The sequence below is a fragment of the Coregonus clupeaformis genome, chromosome 6 (assembly GCF_020615455.1).
Source record: "Coregonus clupeaformis isolate EN_2021a chromosome 6, ASM2061545v1, whole genome shotgun sequence".
Taxonomy (NCBI): Eukaryota; Metazoa; Chordata; class Actinopteri; order Salmoniformes; family Salmonidae; genus Coregonus; species Coregonus clupeaformis.
The window spans coordinates 40,354,399-40,373,902 of record NC_059197.1 but is presented as its reverse complement, the minus strand read 5'-3'; the positions used below and the strand labels follow the sequence as shown (position 1 = coordinate 40,373,902).

The 19,504-nt window shown below is 40.9% G+C and overlaps 1 protein-coding gene across 1 annotated transcript in view; it reads left to right on the top strand.

Moving 5' to 3' along the window:
- The first annotated feature begins 5,942 nt into the window (after positions 1-5,942).
- The window catches only part of LOC121567938 (nectin-3-like protein), an 88,347-nt gene continuing 74,785 nt past the window's right edge, over positions 5,943-19,504 (top strand). Inside the window, exon 1 of the mRNA XM_041878332.2 lies at positions 5,943-6,090. Coding sequence (XP_041734266.2) covers positions 5,997-6,090 — 94 coding nt within the window. The 5' untranslated portion in view covers positions 5,943-5,996. The remainder of the gene's footprint in view (positions 6,091-19,504) is intronic.

Here is a 19,504-nt window from a genome sequence, read left to right as displayed (position 1 = left end):
ATGTCACCTAAACCAGGGGCTCTGACAACACACAAAATAACATTAAGCTACAAGGTCAATGGGTTTGGAAAACAGGATGATACTTGAATTGGCTTCTCTTTTAGGTCAGTCTATGTTTATTTGACATTTTTATTTAGTTTTTAATATTACCTTAAATAAGGCAAACCAGTGATCATGTGTGTAATGTCTGGTACTGTTTCTTTTTTGTGAAAGGACAGAAGAAAAAGGAAATGGTGAAAAAAAAAATCTCAATCTATGAGAGTGGAATGTGTTGTCCATTAGACACACAGAAGGTTTGGGGGGACGTGTGAACAGGTGAATGAGCTGAAGACAACTTATGTCAGCTGTCAAAGTTCATGATGTGGGAAGGAGTTCAAAACAAAACTCACTGGGCTCTTCAGACTTCATGAAATATTTGAGCAGCTTTACGGGTTGCTTTGTGAATTTTAATTAGACATTTGTGTATAGACATTTAGTGTTTTACTTTGTCTCATTGTGTGGTAATTGTATGGATTTTTTAAAACTTTATATAACTATCTTTATGAGGTTTTATGGAATCAAATGGAACTGAAACAGAACATCCCCAAACATAGTTAACTGTACAGCATGCTCTGTGTGTTCTTTACTGTTTGACCGCTATGTGTAATATTGTGTTAGTTTAAAAATGTACCTGTAGATGGCAGTCTAAATCCATAATAAAATACAATAAAAGGCTAAATTCAATCAAACCTGCATTTCCAGTATTTCAGTATGAGCATTTTTTGGAACAGTGTTGTTGATTTTCAAAACAGAGTCCACAAGACACAGAACTCTGTCTTTAAAATCCTAGTAGATCAATACATTTTCGTTGCAATCACTTCACACCAACAGCAAAGTGAAGAAGGCGCAACAGCACCTCTTCAACCTCAGGAGGCTGAGGAAATTCGTCTTGGCCCCTAAGACCTCACAAACGTCTACAGATGCACCATCGAGAGCATCCTGTAGGGCTGTATTACCACATGGTATGGCAACTGCACCGTCTGCAATCGCAGGACTCTCCAGAGGGTAGTGCCATCAGCCCGACGCATCATCAGGGGCACACTGCCTGCCCACCAGGACATCTACAGCACCCGGCGTCACAGGAAGGCCAAAAAGATCATCAAGGACATTAGCCACAGCCTGTTCCCCTCGCTACTGGAGAGTCTCAGACAGTACAGGTGCATCCAAGCTGGGACCGAGAGACTGATAAACAGCTTCTATCTCCAGGCCATTAGACTGTTAAACAGTCACCACTAGCCGGACTCCGCCCAGTACCCTGCCCTGAACCTTAGACACTGTCACCAGCTGGCTAATGTAGCATGATGTACTACAGTACCCATAATGCTCTGTAAAGATATCCGGTGTTAAACTTACTAAACAGTTTCCTAAGGCTAACAGTATGGTGTCCCGGCTCTATATTCTTACAGCTACCACCCAGTACTCTTAGAGACTGCTGCCCTACGTACATAGAGTCATTGAACACTGGCCACTTTATCAATAATGTTTAAATACTGTTTTACCCACTTTATACTATATATCTACTGTTGTACATATCATTCTTAGTATATCTTGAAAATATTCATCTGGTGTATATACGTATAGATTGTATTTGTATTACTGTTACAGTGCTATTTGGTTTGTTAATTGGATTCGTTACGACATTTCTTAATTTTTCGACAGTAGTATTTACTGATTGCCAGAAACAGTGAACACAATTGCACACATTTCTCTTTTGTTGCAAACAATGTGTTAATTTTCGGTAAACAAAACATAACAAAATGTTGTATTCACTGAGGACATTTGTATTTAAAGTTTAGCAAAAGGTGGTCCAAGATATGCAAGTCAGGTACAAAGCAAGTCAATTATCAGAAGTTCTGTAAATGTATTTCAGCATTTGATCATTGCCGTCCGCTATAGATACATTTCAGCGTAGATCACAAAATTGCTTGTATGCGATTGAGAAAAACTGTAATTGCATAGTAGTTTGACAATACTTTTCTCATACCTCAGTAGAAAGCTGCAGACTAAGCTCTAGACAGAGAGACATTCATATGACTGGATAACGTCCTTATGTAGCCAAAGCTAACATAACACTTTTTTAACATGGCAAACAATTGTTAGAGATCAGAAATAGCTGCTCATAGTAAGCCAACTGAATAGTCTGTGATGATAATGATTTACAGTAAGAGATTATTTTAGGGATAATCTGTGAGAATGCATATCCGTAAAGCGATTGAGGTATAATTGTGTTCCCTCGCGTCCCTTAAGGTCAAGTTAAGCCGCAGAGAAAGGCCCCACTCAAGCTGTAAACAAAAGTGTGTCGCGTCAGCACTGGGATGACCTCCATCCTCCCAAGACTGCTCTTAGATGGCCAAGCCTTGGCAGGAGAAGGGACAGCGGGAGGCGGGTGTGGGACGTGGGGGTTTGAGGTGTACTAGGGCTGGCTCTCTGACAATCTCCAATGTGACCGACTGGGGAGGAATGTAAATTGTAACAAAGGCTGTTTTTACAGATTGTAAAACCAAATGCCCCAGACAGCAGCCTGTGGATGTGCACCTACTGGTCGCACACCATAAAGGCTCAATAAACCATTTGATTCTAGCACAGGAATTCCTTATTATGATCGGGAAAAAGTTCTGACCAGATCTGTGCTATACCACTACCAGATCCTATTACCTTAGTATAAAATGAAACGGAAATAAATGATTTGATTAATAATCCCATCAACAAGCTACTATTTTAAGTATTTCCATTGCACCGAGCAACATTTAACATAACATACAATTAATTTCTGAAGTGGTCTGGGGAGGGTGATTGATTAGGGTAAATGGGAAGATCTAAGAGAACAAATATTTTTCAGTTACAGCTGTTGTAGGGCCTCGCTATGAAGATGTCATACACACCCCAGTGCATACAGAGGCAGAATGGAAATTATTATAGATGCAGCCTGCAACAAAGTTATAGCTCAGCTTCATGTTTGTTTTCTTATGGATATGGATATGTATCTGGTGCTACAAACTAACAAGTGACATATTTGCTATGTGTCACAGAAAAGCTGTTCTCCAGTATGTTTCTGTTACTGGTTAGTGAGTGTGCAGGGTGAACGCCTTACTGGTGTGTCAGTGTCAGTAATTCTTCATCTGTGTGTGGAATGCCTTTGTGGCATGTGACTGCTCTCTCTGCCTGTCTTGCTTGGCACTGTGACACCACACCAGTTTACTGCTCTAATTGTTCTGTGACACCTTTGTAGGTTGAACTGCCTCTTGAGGTTAATATTAACTCTGTGTCACTTACATTCCCCCATTGTTGCCTTGGAATTTTATGTCTGTGTTTGCAAGCCTATACACAAGTGTTCGTTTTCAGTCTGCATGTGCCTGTCTGTCTATTTTGCTTATATGACTAGGAATCATTAAGGTTTGTTTGTTCTTTATTTGCCAAACAACTGGTGTTCCCTGACAAACATTTGGATTTGCCACTTTCTAGTGTTATCTTTGTATTTTTACAACACATGAATGCACACAGGAAAACAGACAAGGAAATGCCACAGAAACATTGTTTGGTGAAACACCTTCTGAAATGTGTAGGTAGTAAAGGCGGGTGGTAGCCCAACATTCATTTTCAGGGTGAGTGGGGTATACAGTGCCTTCAGAAAGTATTCATACCCCTTGACATATTCCACATTTTGTTGTGTTACAGTCTGAATAAAAAATTGATTAAATCGATTTTTTTTCTCACCCATCTACACACAATGCCCCATAATGACAAAGTGAAACATGTTTTTAGAAATGTTTGTAAATTGATTGAAAATGAAATACAGAAATATCTCATTTACATAAGTATTCACTCCCCTGAGTCAATACTTTGTAGAACCACCTTTGGCAGTGATTACAGCTTTGTGTCTTTCTGGGTAAGTCTCTAAGAGCTTTCCACACCTGGATTGTGCAACATTTAACCATTATTCTTTTCAAATTTCCTCAAGCTCTGTCAAGTTGGTTGTTGATCCTTTCTAAGCAAACATGTTCAGGTCTTGCCATACATTTTCAAGTAGATTTAAGTCAAAACTAACTTGGCAAATCAGGAACATTCACTGTCTTCTTGGTAAGCAACTCCAGTGTATATTTGGCGTTGTGTTTTAGGTTACTGTCCTGCTGAAAGGTGAATTAATCTCCCAGTGTCTGGTGGAAAGCAGACTGAGTCAGGTTTTCCTCTAGGATTTTGCCTGTGCTTAGCTCCATTATGTTAATTTTTTATCCAGAAAAACTCCTCAGTCCTTAACGATTACAAGCATACCCATAACATGACGCAGACACCACAATGCTTGAAAATATGGAGAGTGGTACTCAGTAATGTGTTGTATTGGATTTGCCCCAAACATAACACTTTGTATTCAAGACAAAAAGTAAATTGCTTTGCCACATTTTATGCATTATTACTTTTGTGCCTTGTTGCAAACATGATGCATGTTTTGGAATATTTGTATTCTTTACAGGCTTCCTTCATTTCACTCTGTCAATTAGGTTAGTATTGTGGATTAACTACAATGTTGTTGATCCATCCTCAGTTTTCTCCTATCGCAGCCATTAAACTCTGTAACTGTTTTAAAGTCACCATTGGCCTCAGGGTGAAATCCCTGAGCGGTTTCCTTCCTCTCCGGCAACTGAGTTAGGAAGGATGTCTGTATCTTTGTAGTGACTGGGTGTATTGATACACCATCCAAAGTTTAATTAATAACTTCACCATGCTCAAAGGGATATTCAATGTCTGCTTTTTTATTTTTACCCATCTACCAATACCTGCCCTTCTTTGCGAGGCATTGGAAAACCTCCTTGGTCTTTGTGGTTGAATCTGTGTTTGAAATTCACTGCTCGACTGAGGGACCTTACAGGTAATTGTATGTGTGGGGTACAGAGATGAGGCAATCGTTCAAAAAATATGTTAAACACTATTATTGCACACTGAGTGAGTCCATGCAACTTATTATGTGACTTGTTAAGCAAATTTTTACTCCTGAACTTATTTAGGTTTGCCATAACAAAGGGGCCGAATACTTATTGACTCAAGATATTTCAGCTTTTCATTTTTAATTAATTTGTAAAAATTTCAAAATATATAATTCAACTTTGACATTATGGGGTATTGTGTGTAGGCCATTGATAACAAAATCTCAATTTAATCCATTTTAAATTCAGGCTGTAACACAACAAAATGTTGAAAATGTCAAGAGGTGTGAATACTTTCTGATAAAACCATCATTCTCATTGATGAGAAGATTATCACTCATCCAAATGGAGACTTTATTGTTAATTTTGTGGTAACCTAGCAATGGTGCTATGCTATTTGGTTTGAGGGAACATTAACTCCAGACCTGCTGTGTTTCCTTTAAAGGGGCTGTAAACCATCCCAACACTGCTGTTTAGACTTAATTAACACGTTTTAAAGGATCTTGACTCAGGTCTTGCCCTCTCTTAAATGTTTATTTGATTAATGTCTGTCAGACAAGGAATCATTCTCAAAGTGATCACTGACACAGGATCGACTCCATTACACAACTGATAGAAATGAAATGCCATATGAAGTACAGTATCACAACAAAAATATGCCTAATTGTGAAATTATATTTGAGCTATTCCTGAGTGGATGACTGATATAAGATAATTTGCAGTGCACCATTTCAATTTCATTTAGTCATTGGTCGATAATAAGGGGTTTAAGTCTAATAAAGGTCTATAAAGTATTGACACATTAACTACTTAGCTATACACTGTAGAATTGATGCATGTATTTACAAGTTGCATAAACAAATGAATTTGTTGACTGATTAAGGTGTGTGAGAGCCCCTGTCAATCCCAGAAGTGCTACAGCTCACGCGCCCGGGCGGTCGCTATGGAGAGGAGTTGCTAGAGAAGCAAGCAAGCAATCAGCAGTAGAACAGACGTAGAAGCTGAACGAGGTAAGGAGCGAAAGTGCACTGGGAAATCATGGCGAAAAGATTGCTACTCGATTACCACAAGACTCTGCCGCTCAATGGACTGCAAGCCGCCACAGTTTTGCTTCTCATTTATGGGTTTACCTGTAAGTTATTAGTTTCCTTTAACTTCTCGATTTACGAATGTATTTTAAAGTTCTGGATATTGAAGTTGTTGTTGGTAGCTAACGTTACGTGATAAAGTACTGTAGCTAGCTAGCTTTGCTAACGGGAATGCTAATTCTATGGCCGGAATGGGAACGACCTGTGTGTCGAAGTGGGTTGTGCTGTCTTGTGTGTGTGTGTGTGTGTGTGTGTGTGTGTGTACAGTCGCGAGTTACCAGTTTTGTTGGGACGAATAGGTTGTTTGTGTGAATTGTCTCTGTTAAAGTTAGCTAATATTCCCTCAGTTAAATAATGAACCCAAGGCTAGTTAACGTTCTAGTATTTACTCCATTAGCTACTGTACGTTATTACTAACAAATGTAATGAAGTTCACTTTTACCCCGGCATCTTTCGAATCGAAATTTGCCATCGCAACTACAGAAATGTTGCTTGATCTATTGTGTGGCTCTGCCGCATCTATTTACAGTAACTGATATAGTGTTCTGAAAACTAACTAACGTTAGCTAATCTCAGGTGTCAGACCATTTCGTTTGTTGTGCGCTTTAATGAAGTTTGCTGTTTCTATTCTTTCTTGAGTGGAATGACAGACCGTTCACTTGACTGGCGCAAGCTAGTGATTGGAATAGAGCCCCACCACAGATAGAACAATGACTGAGACAGATATTTCACTGGACGTATAAATGTGAAATATCCACTTGGCGTTTCCACTCACTACCAGATATATGGTAGTGAGAGGAAGCCCATTGGCCGGCAGTGGGAGAAGATGGAACGAGATGGATTCTGGCCCATCATTCTGCACATTTTCTCATCAATTAAACATTTGATCTCAATACAGTTTTCTGTTCGTAAAACTGGAATCTGTGCCGAAAAGAGTGGACAAAGTTTTGTAGACTTTACCAAAGTAAAAAAAAAAAAAACTGCAGTTGTTTAGAAGGAGTGCAAAGGCGAATTGAGTTGTTGCACACGCGGATTTCACAGAGTAGGCGTTCCCTAACGGAAATCGGCAAATGTTTGCTAGAACGCGCCAATAGGATCTCGATATCTAGTGCTTGACTCTGCCTACCTCCTTGCTTGTTCTGCCCACTGACTCATTTGTTCCCATTGGAAACGACAGGCTGTGGTCTATCTTAGTTACAAAAATATTTGGCCCCACAGTGGAGGTGTCATAATACCCATAATAATATGCCATTTAGCAGATGCTTTTATCCAAAGCGACTTACAGTCATGCGTGCATACATTTTTGTGTATGGGTGGTCCCAGGGATCGAACTCACTACCTTGGCATTACAAGCGCTGTGCTCTACCAGCTGAGCTACAGAGGACCACATAAAACATAGCTGTCAAACAGGAAATGGTTCCAATTGTTTTTCCACCTTTCATTTTTCCCATAGGGAATTTTAGAAACACTTAAAATAAGGGCTGTGTTTGGTGTAGGCTTACCCTGGCGTGACGTTTTGATAACCATGTAAATCTCTCTCAGACATGGTGACTTTGATCAATATATTCGGCTCTATTTACTCTCAAATTTAAAAATGATGAGTAGACATCATGCAAGACTACAAATCCCTTCCAGCTCCTGCACATCATCTCTAGCTGACACCTTTGCTAACGGTATTGTGTCAATTTAAAACTTGCACAAGACAGTTCACAGAATTGTCAATTGAAAGAAATGTTGCCAATTTATTCATTACAAAATTTTGCCTCGATTCGGCAGTCTCGTCCAGATCATCATGGCATTTGTAGTTCTTTATGATAGCCACATTAGCAGCTAGTTAGCATTTCATTTTTGGGGGGTAAATACAGGCTAATATATTTATAAATGTCACATTGTCCTAGAGAGATTTACACGGTTATCAAAATGTCACGCCACGGTAGGCCTACACGAAACACATACCTTATTTTAAGTGTTTCTAAAATCCCCTATGGGAAAAATGAATGGTGGAAAAAAGATTCAAATCTAAATCTAATTTTATTTGTCACATGCGCCGAATATAACAGGTGTAGACCTTACCGTGAAATGCTTACTTACAGTTCAAGAAATAGAGTTAAGAAAATATTTACTAAATATTACAGGTTAGTCGAGGTAATTTGTAGGTAGGTAGGGGTAAAGTGACTATGCATAGATAATAAACAGCGAGTAGCAGAAGTGTAAAAACAAAGGGGGGAGGGGTGTCAGTGTAAATAGTCCGGGTGGCCATTTGATTAATTGTTTAGCAGTCTTATGGCTTGGAGGTCTTATCGAAACCATTTCCTTGTTTGACCGCTAGGTTTTATGGGTATTATGACTCATACTGTAATACTCTATAGTAACAAAGTTTTAAGAAAAATTCCCCCCTCTCAGATTCCCCACATTAAAATTTAGCCATGGGATCATGTTTCATTGATCTCAAGGGTGACAGTGATTTAGCAAACTACTGGAATCATGATATCCTGAATGACTTGCATTGATTTAACCTCACATGAATCTCCTAATAATACAGACTTTAATTTCCTAAATCCCATGCCACATGTCAGTGCCTATGCTGCTGCTTGAGGAAAAATAGGGAGTTGAGACTGAATGATGTGAGGATTAAGGAGGCTTCTATACAATAGGGAAGACAGAACAGGTAGCCCCACTACAAAAGGTTGCTAAGTTTGGGAAATGGAGAAATAAAAACAGGAGAAAGAAATGGAACATGTCAGGCGGAGGAGAGGCGAGCAGGGGAGAGAAGCGGAGCCTCTTAAGGCTGGGTGTGTGTAGCGGCAGGGGAAATGAAGACATTTCAGTGACTGAGAGAGGAAAAGCACTGCAGCCGCAGAGTCTGGAAGTATTGACCTGCAGTTGGGCTCCATTTCAGAGCACCTTCCAGTCTCGCTGTCACAAACAGAGCAGCTGGGGAGGGAGGCATACTATACCCCACTCTGTGGTTGAGTCCCAAATGACACCATATTCTCTTTATAGTGCACTTCTTTTGACCAGGGCCCATAGGCTCTGGTCAAAGATAATGCACAATATAGCGAATAGGGTGTCATTTGAGATGTAACCTATACCATACTATACCCCATACTCATAGCAGGACACAACACATACTGTACTACAGTTTATTTTAGTAAAAGATGAACCAGAACAGACATTAACCAAAGCAAATAACAGTAAATCACTGATCTGTATTATTGTTGTTTTAGTCTGAAGTAATCTGATATGACCCCATTATAGCCGGGATTGGTAATAACTCCCCATCTACACAACCACGCCTGCATGTATGCCATCTTTCTCACTCTCTTTACGACCACATTATTTATGGGGTTCATAAATCTTAACAGTCAGACAGTAGATAAATAGTGCTTAGGAGCTATATTTTTGCAGTAAAAGGTGATGTAGTGTGTAGACTAGTGTTGAACAGTGTTAGGGATTCCTCTGACTGTATGGACTGTGGGGGATTTTAAGAAGAGCAGATTTGATAGAGATGGAGGGTAGACGAAATCCCCTGAATGTGTCATTTTCAGCACTCCCAGAGTATAGAAAGACTGATGAGGTCGACTGTGGAGGGGAGGGGATAGTCACAGGCATGGTTCCACCAAACTGTGAGGTCTGTAATTGAAGACCATAGTTTGGTGTTTTCTTCTCTCAGGGCTGTGTGGTTCCTCCGCAATAAAAGTAAATAATTTAGTAATGGATCCACCTAAATTACAGGCTCAAAATGAAAATAGATTTGAAAAAGACATGCAAAGAACAGGTCTAATGCGCCGTACTACAGCATCAGTTTGGCCTTTAGTTTGTAGTAACTTTGTGAGGTAGGAGGACATCACACAATCGAGCTCGTCAGCTTGTAGTCCTAAAAACCTGAAATTAGTTAGCATTTTCTACCTCTGGTTCGTTGGCCATTCCTATGGGGGAAATTAATTGGGATAAATGCAGAAAATAAGGTTAACACAGGCTTAGGAGATCTTATACCTTTTGTTCTATGAGATATCAGTCAGGTAACATTACCTTTATTAATTATTAAGCCTTTATGTGCTCTATGTGCTTGTTTTGATTACATACAGTGCATTCTGAAAGTATTCAAACCCCTTGACTTTTTCCACATTTTGTTACATTACAGCCTTATTCTAAAATTGATTAAATAAATAAAAATCCTCATCAATCTACACAAAATACCCCATAATGACTAATCGAAAACAGGTTTTTAGAACAAAAAATTTTTTGCGCTGCCAAAGGTGCTTCAAGGAAGTACTGAGTAAAGGGTCTGAATACTTATGTAAATGTAATATTTCAGTTTTATTTTCTTCTATAAATTTGCAAAAATGTCTAAAAACCTGTTTTTGTTTTGTCGTTATGGGGTATTGTGTGTAGATTGATGAGGGGAAAAAAACGATTTAATCAATTTTAGAATAAGGCTGTAACGTAACAAAATGTAGAAAAAGTCAAGGGGTCCGAATACTTTCCGAATGCACTGTAAATAATAATATGCCATTTAGCAGACGCTTTTATCCAAAGCGACTTACAGTCATGCGTGCATAAATTTTTGTGTATGGGTGGTCCCAGGGATCGAACCCACTACCTTGGCGTTACAAACACAGTGCTCTACCAGCTGAGCTACAGAGGACCACTTAAAAATTCACAAAGTGATGTTGGTTGATGAAGATGATCTCATAGAACAACAAGTATAAGATCTCCTAAACCTGTGTTTACCGAATACCTTATTTTTGTTGTTTATCCAAAAACCCCACAAAAAACCCATTCATTTCCCCATAGGCTTTGGCCAACGAGCCATTGCAGAGTTAGCTTCCGTTAGTGCCTACAAAAAGGCGCCATTACTGATGTACTCTATTAGTCTCTCGCAACAATATCTCTATGTTACTAATACATTACCATCATTTTTCTTCCTCTTATTATTTTTGGTTTGTTTTGTGAAAAACAGTAAGAGGGGGGTTACGAGTGAAGGGCCCTGCAGGCATAGCCTACAGCAAATTATCATGTAATAACTAACAGATAATGTAGTAACTCATAATAGTCCCGTGTAGCTCAGTTGGTAGAGCATGGCACTTGCAACGCCAGGGTTGTGGGTTTGATTCCCACGAGGGACCAGTATGAAAAAATGTATGCACTCACTAACTGTAAGTCGCTCTGGATAAGAGCGTCTACTAAAATGTAAAATAATAATGTAATCACTTTATGTCATGCAATGTTCCCCACGTTCATTTTCATGAAGTATTGCTTCTTTTTTATTTTCTTAGATCTTTGCCCAAGAGTAGAATGTTTAAATGTGAGAGTGTTTATGACTACTGGTTATTTCACTGTGTGAAGTAGTTATTTAATCATCTTATTTTTGTTTTTGTTTTTTTATATATATATTTTTTTAGAGGGTAGATCAGCTTTAATATTTCAGATAGATTGTAACTTCCATCAATGTAATTGTCTGCATCACTTCCAATCCCCCATATGTTTTTTTACTCGCAAATATATATTTACATTTACATTTACGTCATTTAGCAGACGCTCTTATCCAGAGCGACTTACAAATTGGTGCATTCACCTTATAGCCAGTGGGATAACCACTTTACAATATGTTTTTTTTTTTTTTTTTTGGTGGTGGTGGTGGGGTAAGGGGGGGTAGAAGGATGACTTTATACTATTCCAGGTATTCCTTAAAGAGGTGGGGTTTCAAGTGTCTCTGGAAGGTGGTGAGTGACTCCGCTGTCCTAGCGTTGTGAGGGAGCTTGTTCCACCATTGGGGTGCCAGAGCAGCGAACAGTTTTGACTGGGCTGAGCGGGAACTGTGCTTCCGCAGAGTTAGTGGGGCCAGCAGGCCAGATGTGGATGAACGCAATGCCCTCGTTTGGGTGTAGGGACTGATCAGAGCCTGAAGGTACGGAGGTGCCGTTCCCCTCACAGCTCCGTAGGCAAGCACCATGGTCTTGTAGCAGATGCGAGCTTCAACTGGAAGCCAGTGGAGTGTGCGGAGGAGCGGGGTGACGTGAGAGAACTTGGGAAGGTTGAACACCAGACGGGCTGCGGCATTCTGGATGAGTTGTAGGGGTTTAATGGCACAGGCAGGGAGCCCAGTCAACAGCGAGTTGCAGTAATCCAATATATACATACAGTGGGGGAAAAAAGTATTTAGTCAGCCACCAATTGTGCAAGTTCTCCCACTTAAAAAGATGAGAGAGGCCTGTAATTTTCATAATAGGTACACGTCAACTATGACAGACAAAATGAGGAAAAAAAATCCAGAAAATCACATTGTAGGATTTTTAATGAATTTATTTGCAAATTATGGTGGAAAATAAGTATTTGGTCAATAACAAAAGTTTCTCAATACTTTGTTATATACCCTTTGTTGGCAATGACACAGGTCAAACGTTTTCTGTAAGTCTTCACAAGGTTTTCACACACTGTTGCTGGTATTTTGGCCCATTCCTCCATGCAGATCTCCTCTAGAGCAGTGATGTTTTGGGGCTGTCGCTGGGCAACACAGACTTTCAACTCCCTCCAAAGATTTTCTATGGGGTTGAGATCTGGAGACTGGCTAGGCCACTCCAGGACCTTGAAATGCTTCTTATGAAGCCACTCCTTCATTGCCCGGGCGGTGTGTTTGTGATCATTGTCATGCTGAAAGACCCAGCCACATTTCATCTTCAATGCCCTTGCTGATGGAAGGAGGTTTTCACTCAAAATCTCACGATACATGGCACCATTCATTCTTTCCTTTACACGGATCAGTCGTCCTGGTCCCTTTGCAGAAAAACAGCCCCAAAGCATGATGTTTCCACCCCCATGCTTCACAGTAGGTATGGTGTTCTTTGGATGCAACTCAGCATTCTTTGTCCTCCAAACAAGACGAGTTGAGTTTTTACCAAAAAGTTCTATTTTGGTTTCATCTGACCATATGACATTCTCCCAATCCTCTTCTGGATCATCCAAATGCACTCTAGCAAACTTCAGACGGGCCTGGACATGTACTGGCTTAAGCAGGGGGACACGTCTGGCACTGCAGGATTTGAGTCCCTGGCGGCGTAGTGTGTTACTGATGGTAGGCTTTGTTACTTTGGTCCCAGCTCTCTGCAGGTCATTCACTAGGTCCCCCCGTGTGGTTCTGGGATTTTTGCTCACCGTTCTTGTGATCATTTTGACCCCCACGGGGTGAGATCTTGCGTGGAGCCCCAGATTGAGGGAGATTATCAGTGGTCTTGTATGTCTTCCATTTCCTAATAATTGCTCCCACAGTTGATTTCTTCAAACCAAGCTGCTTACCTATTGCAGATTCAGTCTTCCCAGCCTGGTGCAGGTCTACAATTTTGTTTCTGGTGTCCTTTGACAGCTCTTTGGTCTTGGCCATAGTGGAGTTTGGAGTGTGACTGTTTGAGGTTGTGGACAGGTGTCTTTTATACTGATAACAAGTTCAAACAGGTGCCATTAATACAGGTAACGAGTGGAGGACAGAGGAGCCTCTTAAATAAGAAGTTACAGGTCTGTGAGAGCCAGAAATCTTGCTTGTTTGTAGGTGACCAAATACTTATTTTCCACCATAATTTGCAAATAAATTCATGAAAATTCCTACAATGTGATTTTCTTGATTTATTTTCTTCTCAATTTGTCTGTCATAGTTGACGTGTACCTATGATGAAAATTACAGGCCTCTCTCATCTTTTTAAGTGGGAGAACTTGCACAATTGGTGGCTGACTAAATACTTTTTTCCCCCACTGTATCTCGTAACACCATCCATATTGGATTTCTATTTGCCATATATTTTTCAACTGTACTGTGATGTTTTACAAAAGTTCTGAACCTTTCTATTCTCATTGTTTCTACAGATCGTAAATTGAATATAAACATTTTTGCTATGACTTTTCAGATCACCCAGTAGTGCTATTTGCAGGGTCAGCTCCAAGTAAATATTGCAATACTTTAGCCATTCCTGGACCTGTGTCCAAAAACAATCTACAAATGGACAGTACCAAAACAAATTATCTAATGATTCTCTTCGCAGCAAAATCTGCAGAGCTGGGAAGATTGTATCCCCCATATAAATAACATTCTATTGGTAGCAAGAATTTTATATCATAATTTCAATTGAAAAATTCTAAGTTTTGAATCTGGCGTCGTTTTGCGTATCAATTCATAAACACTATGCCATGGAATCGGTACGTCAAAAATCTCTTCCCAACTATTTTGCAATCTATATGGGACGGCTGTCAATCCTTTGGTCCTTCAATGAAACTGGCATACTTTTTTATTTATCACAATTTTCTTTAACCAATTACATTCTTTAATGCAAGGCCAACAGACAAGTTAATTACTTTTTCCCCCTTTCACTTTCCTTTTCCATTTTTGCGGTAATGCTGCAATTATTTGGTTGTAATTTTGGGTAGAGCAGACATTTCCATATGTTTTTGTTAGCTGCATGTGCGACATAACTCCACCAGTCCTACCGATAATATCATTTACGAAGATTATACGTTTTTTAAACATTTTGTCAAAAATAAAAGGTGTTTTATCAATTAGTATATTTGAGTTTAACCACGACTTGAGTGGGGCGGCAGGTAGCTTAGTGGGTAAGAGCGTTGTGCCAGTAACCGAAAGGTCGCTGGTTCTAATCCCAGAGCCGACTAGGTGAAAAATCTGTCGCTGTGCCCTTAAGCAAGGCACTTAACCCTAATTGCTCCTGTAAGTCGCTCTGGATAAGAGCGTCTGCTAAATGACTAAAATGTAAATGAGTGTCTGATAATCTACCATTTACATACAGTGAGGGAAAAAAGTATTTGATCCCCTGCTGATTTTGTACGTTTGCCCACTGACAAAGAAATGATCAGTCTATAATTTTAATTGTAGTAAGTATTTGACCCCCTCTCAATCAGAAAGATTTCTGGCTCCCAGGTGTCTTTTATACAGGTAACGAGCTGAGATTAGAGCACACTCTTAAAGGGAGTGCTCCTAATCTCAGTTTATTACCTGTATAAAAGACACCTGTCCACAGAAGCAATCAATCAATCAGATTCCAAACTCTCCACCATGGCCAAGACCAAAGAGCTCTCCAAGGATGTCAGGGACAAGATTGTAGACCTACACAAGGCTGGAATGGGCTACAAGACCATCGCCAAGCAGCTTGGTGAGAAGGTGACAACAGTTGGTGCGATTATTCGCAAATGGAAGAAACCCAAAAGAACTGTCAATCTCCCTCGGCCTGGGGCTCCATGCAAGATCTCACCTCGTGGAGTTGCAATGATCATGAGAACGGTGAGGAATCAGCCCAGAACTACACGGGAGGATCTTGTCAATGATCTCAAGGCAGCTGGGACCATAGTCACCAAGAAAACAATTGGTAACACACTACGCCGTGAAGGACTGAAATCCTGCAGCGCCTGCAAGGCCCCCCTGCTCAAGAAAGCACATATACAGGCCCGTCTGAAGTTTGCCAATGAACATCTGAATGATTCAGAGGAGAACTGGGTGAAAGTGTTGTGGTCAGATGAGACCAAAATCGAGCTCTTTGGCATCAACTCAACTCGCCGTGTTTGGAGGAGGAGGAATGCTGCCTATGACCCCAAGAACACCATCCCCACCGTCAAACATGGAGGTGGAAACATTATGCTTTGGGGGTGTTTTTCTGCAAAGGGGACAGGACAACTTCACCGCATCAAAGGGACGATGGACAGGGCCATGTACCGTCAAATCTTGGGTGAGGACCTCCTTCCCTCAGCCAGGGCATTGAAAATGGGTCGTGGATGGGTATTCCAGCATGACAATGACCCAAAACACACGGCCAAGGCAACAAAGGAGTGGCTCAAGAAGAAGCACATTAAGGTCCTGGAGTGGCCTAGCCAGTCTCCAGACCTTAATCCCATAGAAAATCTGTGGAGGGAGCTGAAGGTTTGAGTTGCCAAACATCAGCCTCGAAACCTTAATGACTTGGAGAAGACCTGCAAAGAGGAGTGGGACAAAATCCCTCCTGAGATATGTGCAAACCTGGTGGCCAACTACAAGAAATGTCTGACCTCTGTGATTACCAACAAGGGTTTTGCCACCAAGTACTAAGTCATGTTTTGCAGAGGGATCAAATACTTATTTCCCTTATTAAAATGCAAATCAATTTATAACATTTTTGACATGCGTTTCTCTGGATTTTTTTGTTTGTTATTCTGTCTCTCACTGTTCAAATAAACCTACCATTAAAATGATAGACTGATCATGTCTTTGTCAGTGGGCAATCGCACAAAATCAGCAGGGGATCAAATACTTTTTTCCCTCACTGTAGGAGTGGTTAAAACATGCTAATATCTGTCCTCTGAGTATATCAAAAAAGGTTTGGTATACCTCGACTGGTATGCCATCCAACCCTGGAGTTTTCCCGGACTTAAAGTCTTTAATTGCATCCAGAAGTTTCACCTTCACATGAGTCTTTCTGTATGGCTGTTAATTTTACATTATCAATAGAAAAACAATCTCTACAATTTGCTTCAGTTAGAGGAGATGGAGGCGACTGAAACGAAAACATATGCTTAAAGTACTTTGTTTCCTCCTTCAAAATATCATTTGGTGAATCATGGGTGACGCCGTCATTTGTAACCAGTTTCAATAAATTATTTTTGGTAGCATTCCTATGTTCAAGATTAAAAAATAATTTGGTGCATTTTTCCCCATATGCCATCCAGTTTGCTTTATTTTTATAATATATTACACTTGATTTTTCTTGAATAAGTTTCTCCATTTCTTTTAGTTTTTCCTCTAATTTATTCTGAGCCTCTATGTTACAGTTTTTATTGCTATCTATCTGTTCTGTTAGACCTTCTATTTCCTTTGTTAGTGTGGACTCTTTTGACCTAAATTGCTTTTGTTTTCGAGATGAGTATTGAGTTGCATGGCCTCTAAAGGCACATTTAAAGGTGTCGCATACAATAAGGGGATTTGCTGTACCTATGTTATGTCGGAAAAAATCAGTTATAAATTCCTCTGTCCTAGTTAAAAACAAGTTATCATCCAATAGGCTTTTATTAAATTTCCAATATCCTCGCCCACGTGAAATTCTGTAAGAGTAATGTATATGATTTAATTATATGATGGTCCGACCGCATTCTGTCCCCTATCAACACTTTTTAAATTTTTGGTGCCAACGAAAATGACATAAGAAAGAAGTCAAGATGACTAGCTTGATTGAGTCTCCGCCATGTATATCCCACTAGATCAGGATATTTAAGCCTCCATATATCTACTAGTTCTAATGTATCCATGACATTCACGATTTCCTTAAGAGCATGAGGGTGATTGTTTGTAGTGTGATTTCCTTTACAGTCCATTGAGCTATTTAAAACTGTATTATAGTCTCCCACCATAATAATATAGTCTTGAATTGCTTGCAGAGTTGATAATTTATTATATATATTGTCAAAGAAGTTTGGTTCATCATTATTTGGTTCTTCCTCTTATTGGACAAAGTCTTCAGAGTCACCCAAAGTATTTTGAAGCAATTTCAATAAGTCTACACAGTACACACAACAAACCAACTCTGGCCTTGCTATGTTTTGGAAAAGCAAGACATTATAATTGCTATACAAGGCTTCAAAAGAAGCTGTGATGTGCAGCTGTTATATCCCATCTGATCTTCTCTTAATCTCACTTGTGAGGCAACAGCAGACTCTGTCTGAAATCTCCCAATCACATTAAAAGGCTCTTTTGAAGGAAGGCCCATCAGAAGATGAGTGTTGTGCTTTATTGTGGGAAGTGGTGGCTGCCGGCTTGCTGTGTGGGGAGTGTGCTGGCTGTGTGGGGAACGGGCTGGCTGTGTGGGGAGCGGGCTGGCTGTGTGGGGAGCGGGGTGGCTGTGTGGGGAGCGAGCTGGCTGTGTGGGGAGTGGGCTGGCTGTGTTGGTAGCGGGATGGCTGTGTGGGGAGCGGGCTGGCTGTGTGGGGAGCGGGCTGGGTGTGTTGGGAGCGGGCTGGCTGTGTGGGGAGCAGGCTGGCTGTGTGGGGAGCGGGCTGGGTGTGTTGGGAGCGGGCTGGCTGTGTGGGGAGCAGGCTGGCTGTGTGGGGAGCGGGCTGGCTGTGTGGGGAGCGGGCTGGCTGTGTGGGGAGCGGGCTGGGTGTGTTGGGAGCGGGCTGGCTGTGTGGGGAGCAGGCTGGCTGTGTGGGGAGCGGGCTGGCTGTGTGGGGAGTGGGCTTGCTGTGTAGGGAGTGTGCTGGCTATGTGGGCAGCAGGCTGGCTGTGGCCACTGAGGCTCTGAGGCTGCTGAGCCCCCACCCTCCTCCCCTGACAGATGTGACTGTCAGAACAGAGTTAGTCATGCTTCCCAAATGGCACTCTATTCCCTATAGTGCACTACTTTAGACCAGCCCTATCGGAAAGATTTGGGACGTAGCTGTAGCCATGCAGGCTGTACAGCAGCACCCTGGCTGGTACTACAGTAGTAGTCCATTAGTGAATGTAACATATTGACCTCCATCCCTGGCATCATGGGACGTCCACTCGTGAATTTGGCTCTAACTGGGATTAAACAGTAAGCAATGCTGCTGCTGCCTATGAAGCTGTGTTGCAGCACTTCTTCCAGAGCTCTGTTTTCCTTTTAGTGACATGATGTTCAATTAATGTTTTTCATAACATGCTGTTGTTTAATACAGCCTTAGGAAGTAGGCTATACTGTTGTGATGTGCTGTTTTTTTCTTCTAGATTCTAAGCACTCTGTTGTTCTGGAATGACCGAAGTCAATCTGAATGTTTCTGTCGCTCTATAAAGTTGTACAGAATCCATTAAACTAGTTGGCTTACGTCTTCATTTTGTGGTGTGCATTAGGCTATTTACATGCAACTACACAGTAACTAGGTTAAGTTTGTAACTTACAATTCAACCATTAGGCTATTTCATGTAGGTCTTATTTACCTAAACTGTAGTTTCATGCAAAGTAACTAGGCTACATGATGGCACATGGGCAACCTAAGAGTTGCCATTGCTTCTTAGGTTATATTCTGGCTTCTTTGAGTCTTCCATAGTTATAACTGGGTGGCATAAATGGCTTCCAGATATTCGTCATGGTTAATGACCATACTGTGAATGAATAGAGGCAACCTTTAAAAACTATTTTGCCTACCGCTGCCACTCTGTCAGGAATGTAGTTTTCTCCACTGTGAGAGCAGATCACAGCACGCACCTGATGCAAATGGGGCATTGTGGTTTAACAGTGAGATATTAAAGAGTGGCACAGGGCAGGGTAGGCAGGATGTGCACAGTCAGCAGAGTTGTCCCTCTAGGATAGGAGCTCATGGGTTATGGGAAACTAGTGTTGCTCCTTTTTCACCACTCACTCTACCTTTCACTCACTCAACTGTCAGTTGTAATGAACTCACACATACAGTGCTAACCCTGTCACGTAGACCTCGGTAACTCCTGCAGACATGCTCTGTTGATGTATGTGATTTGAGCAGACG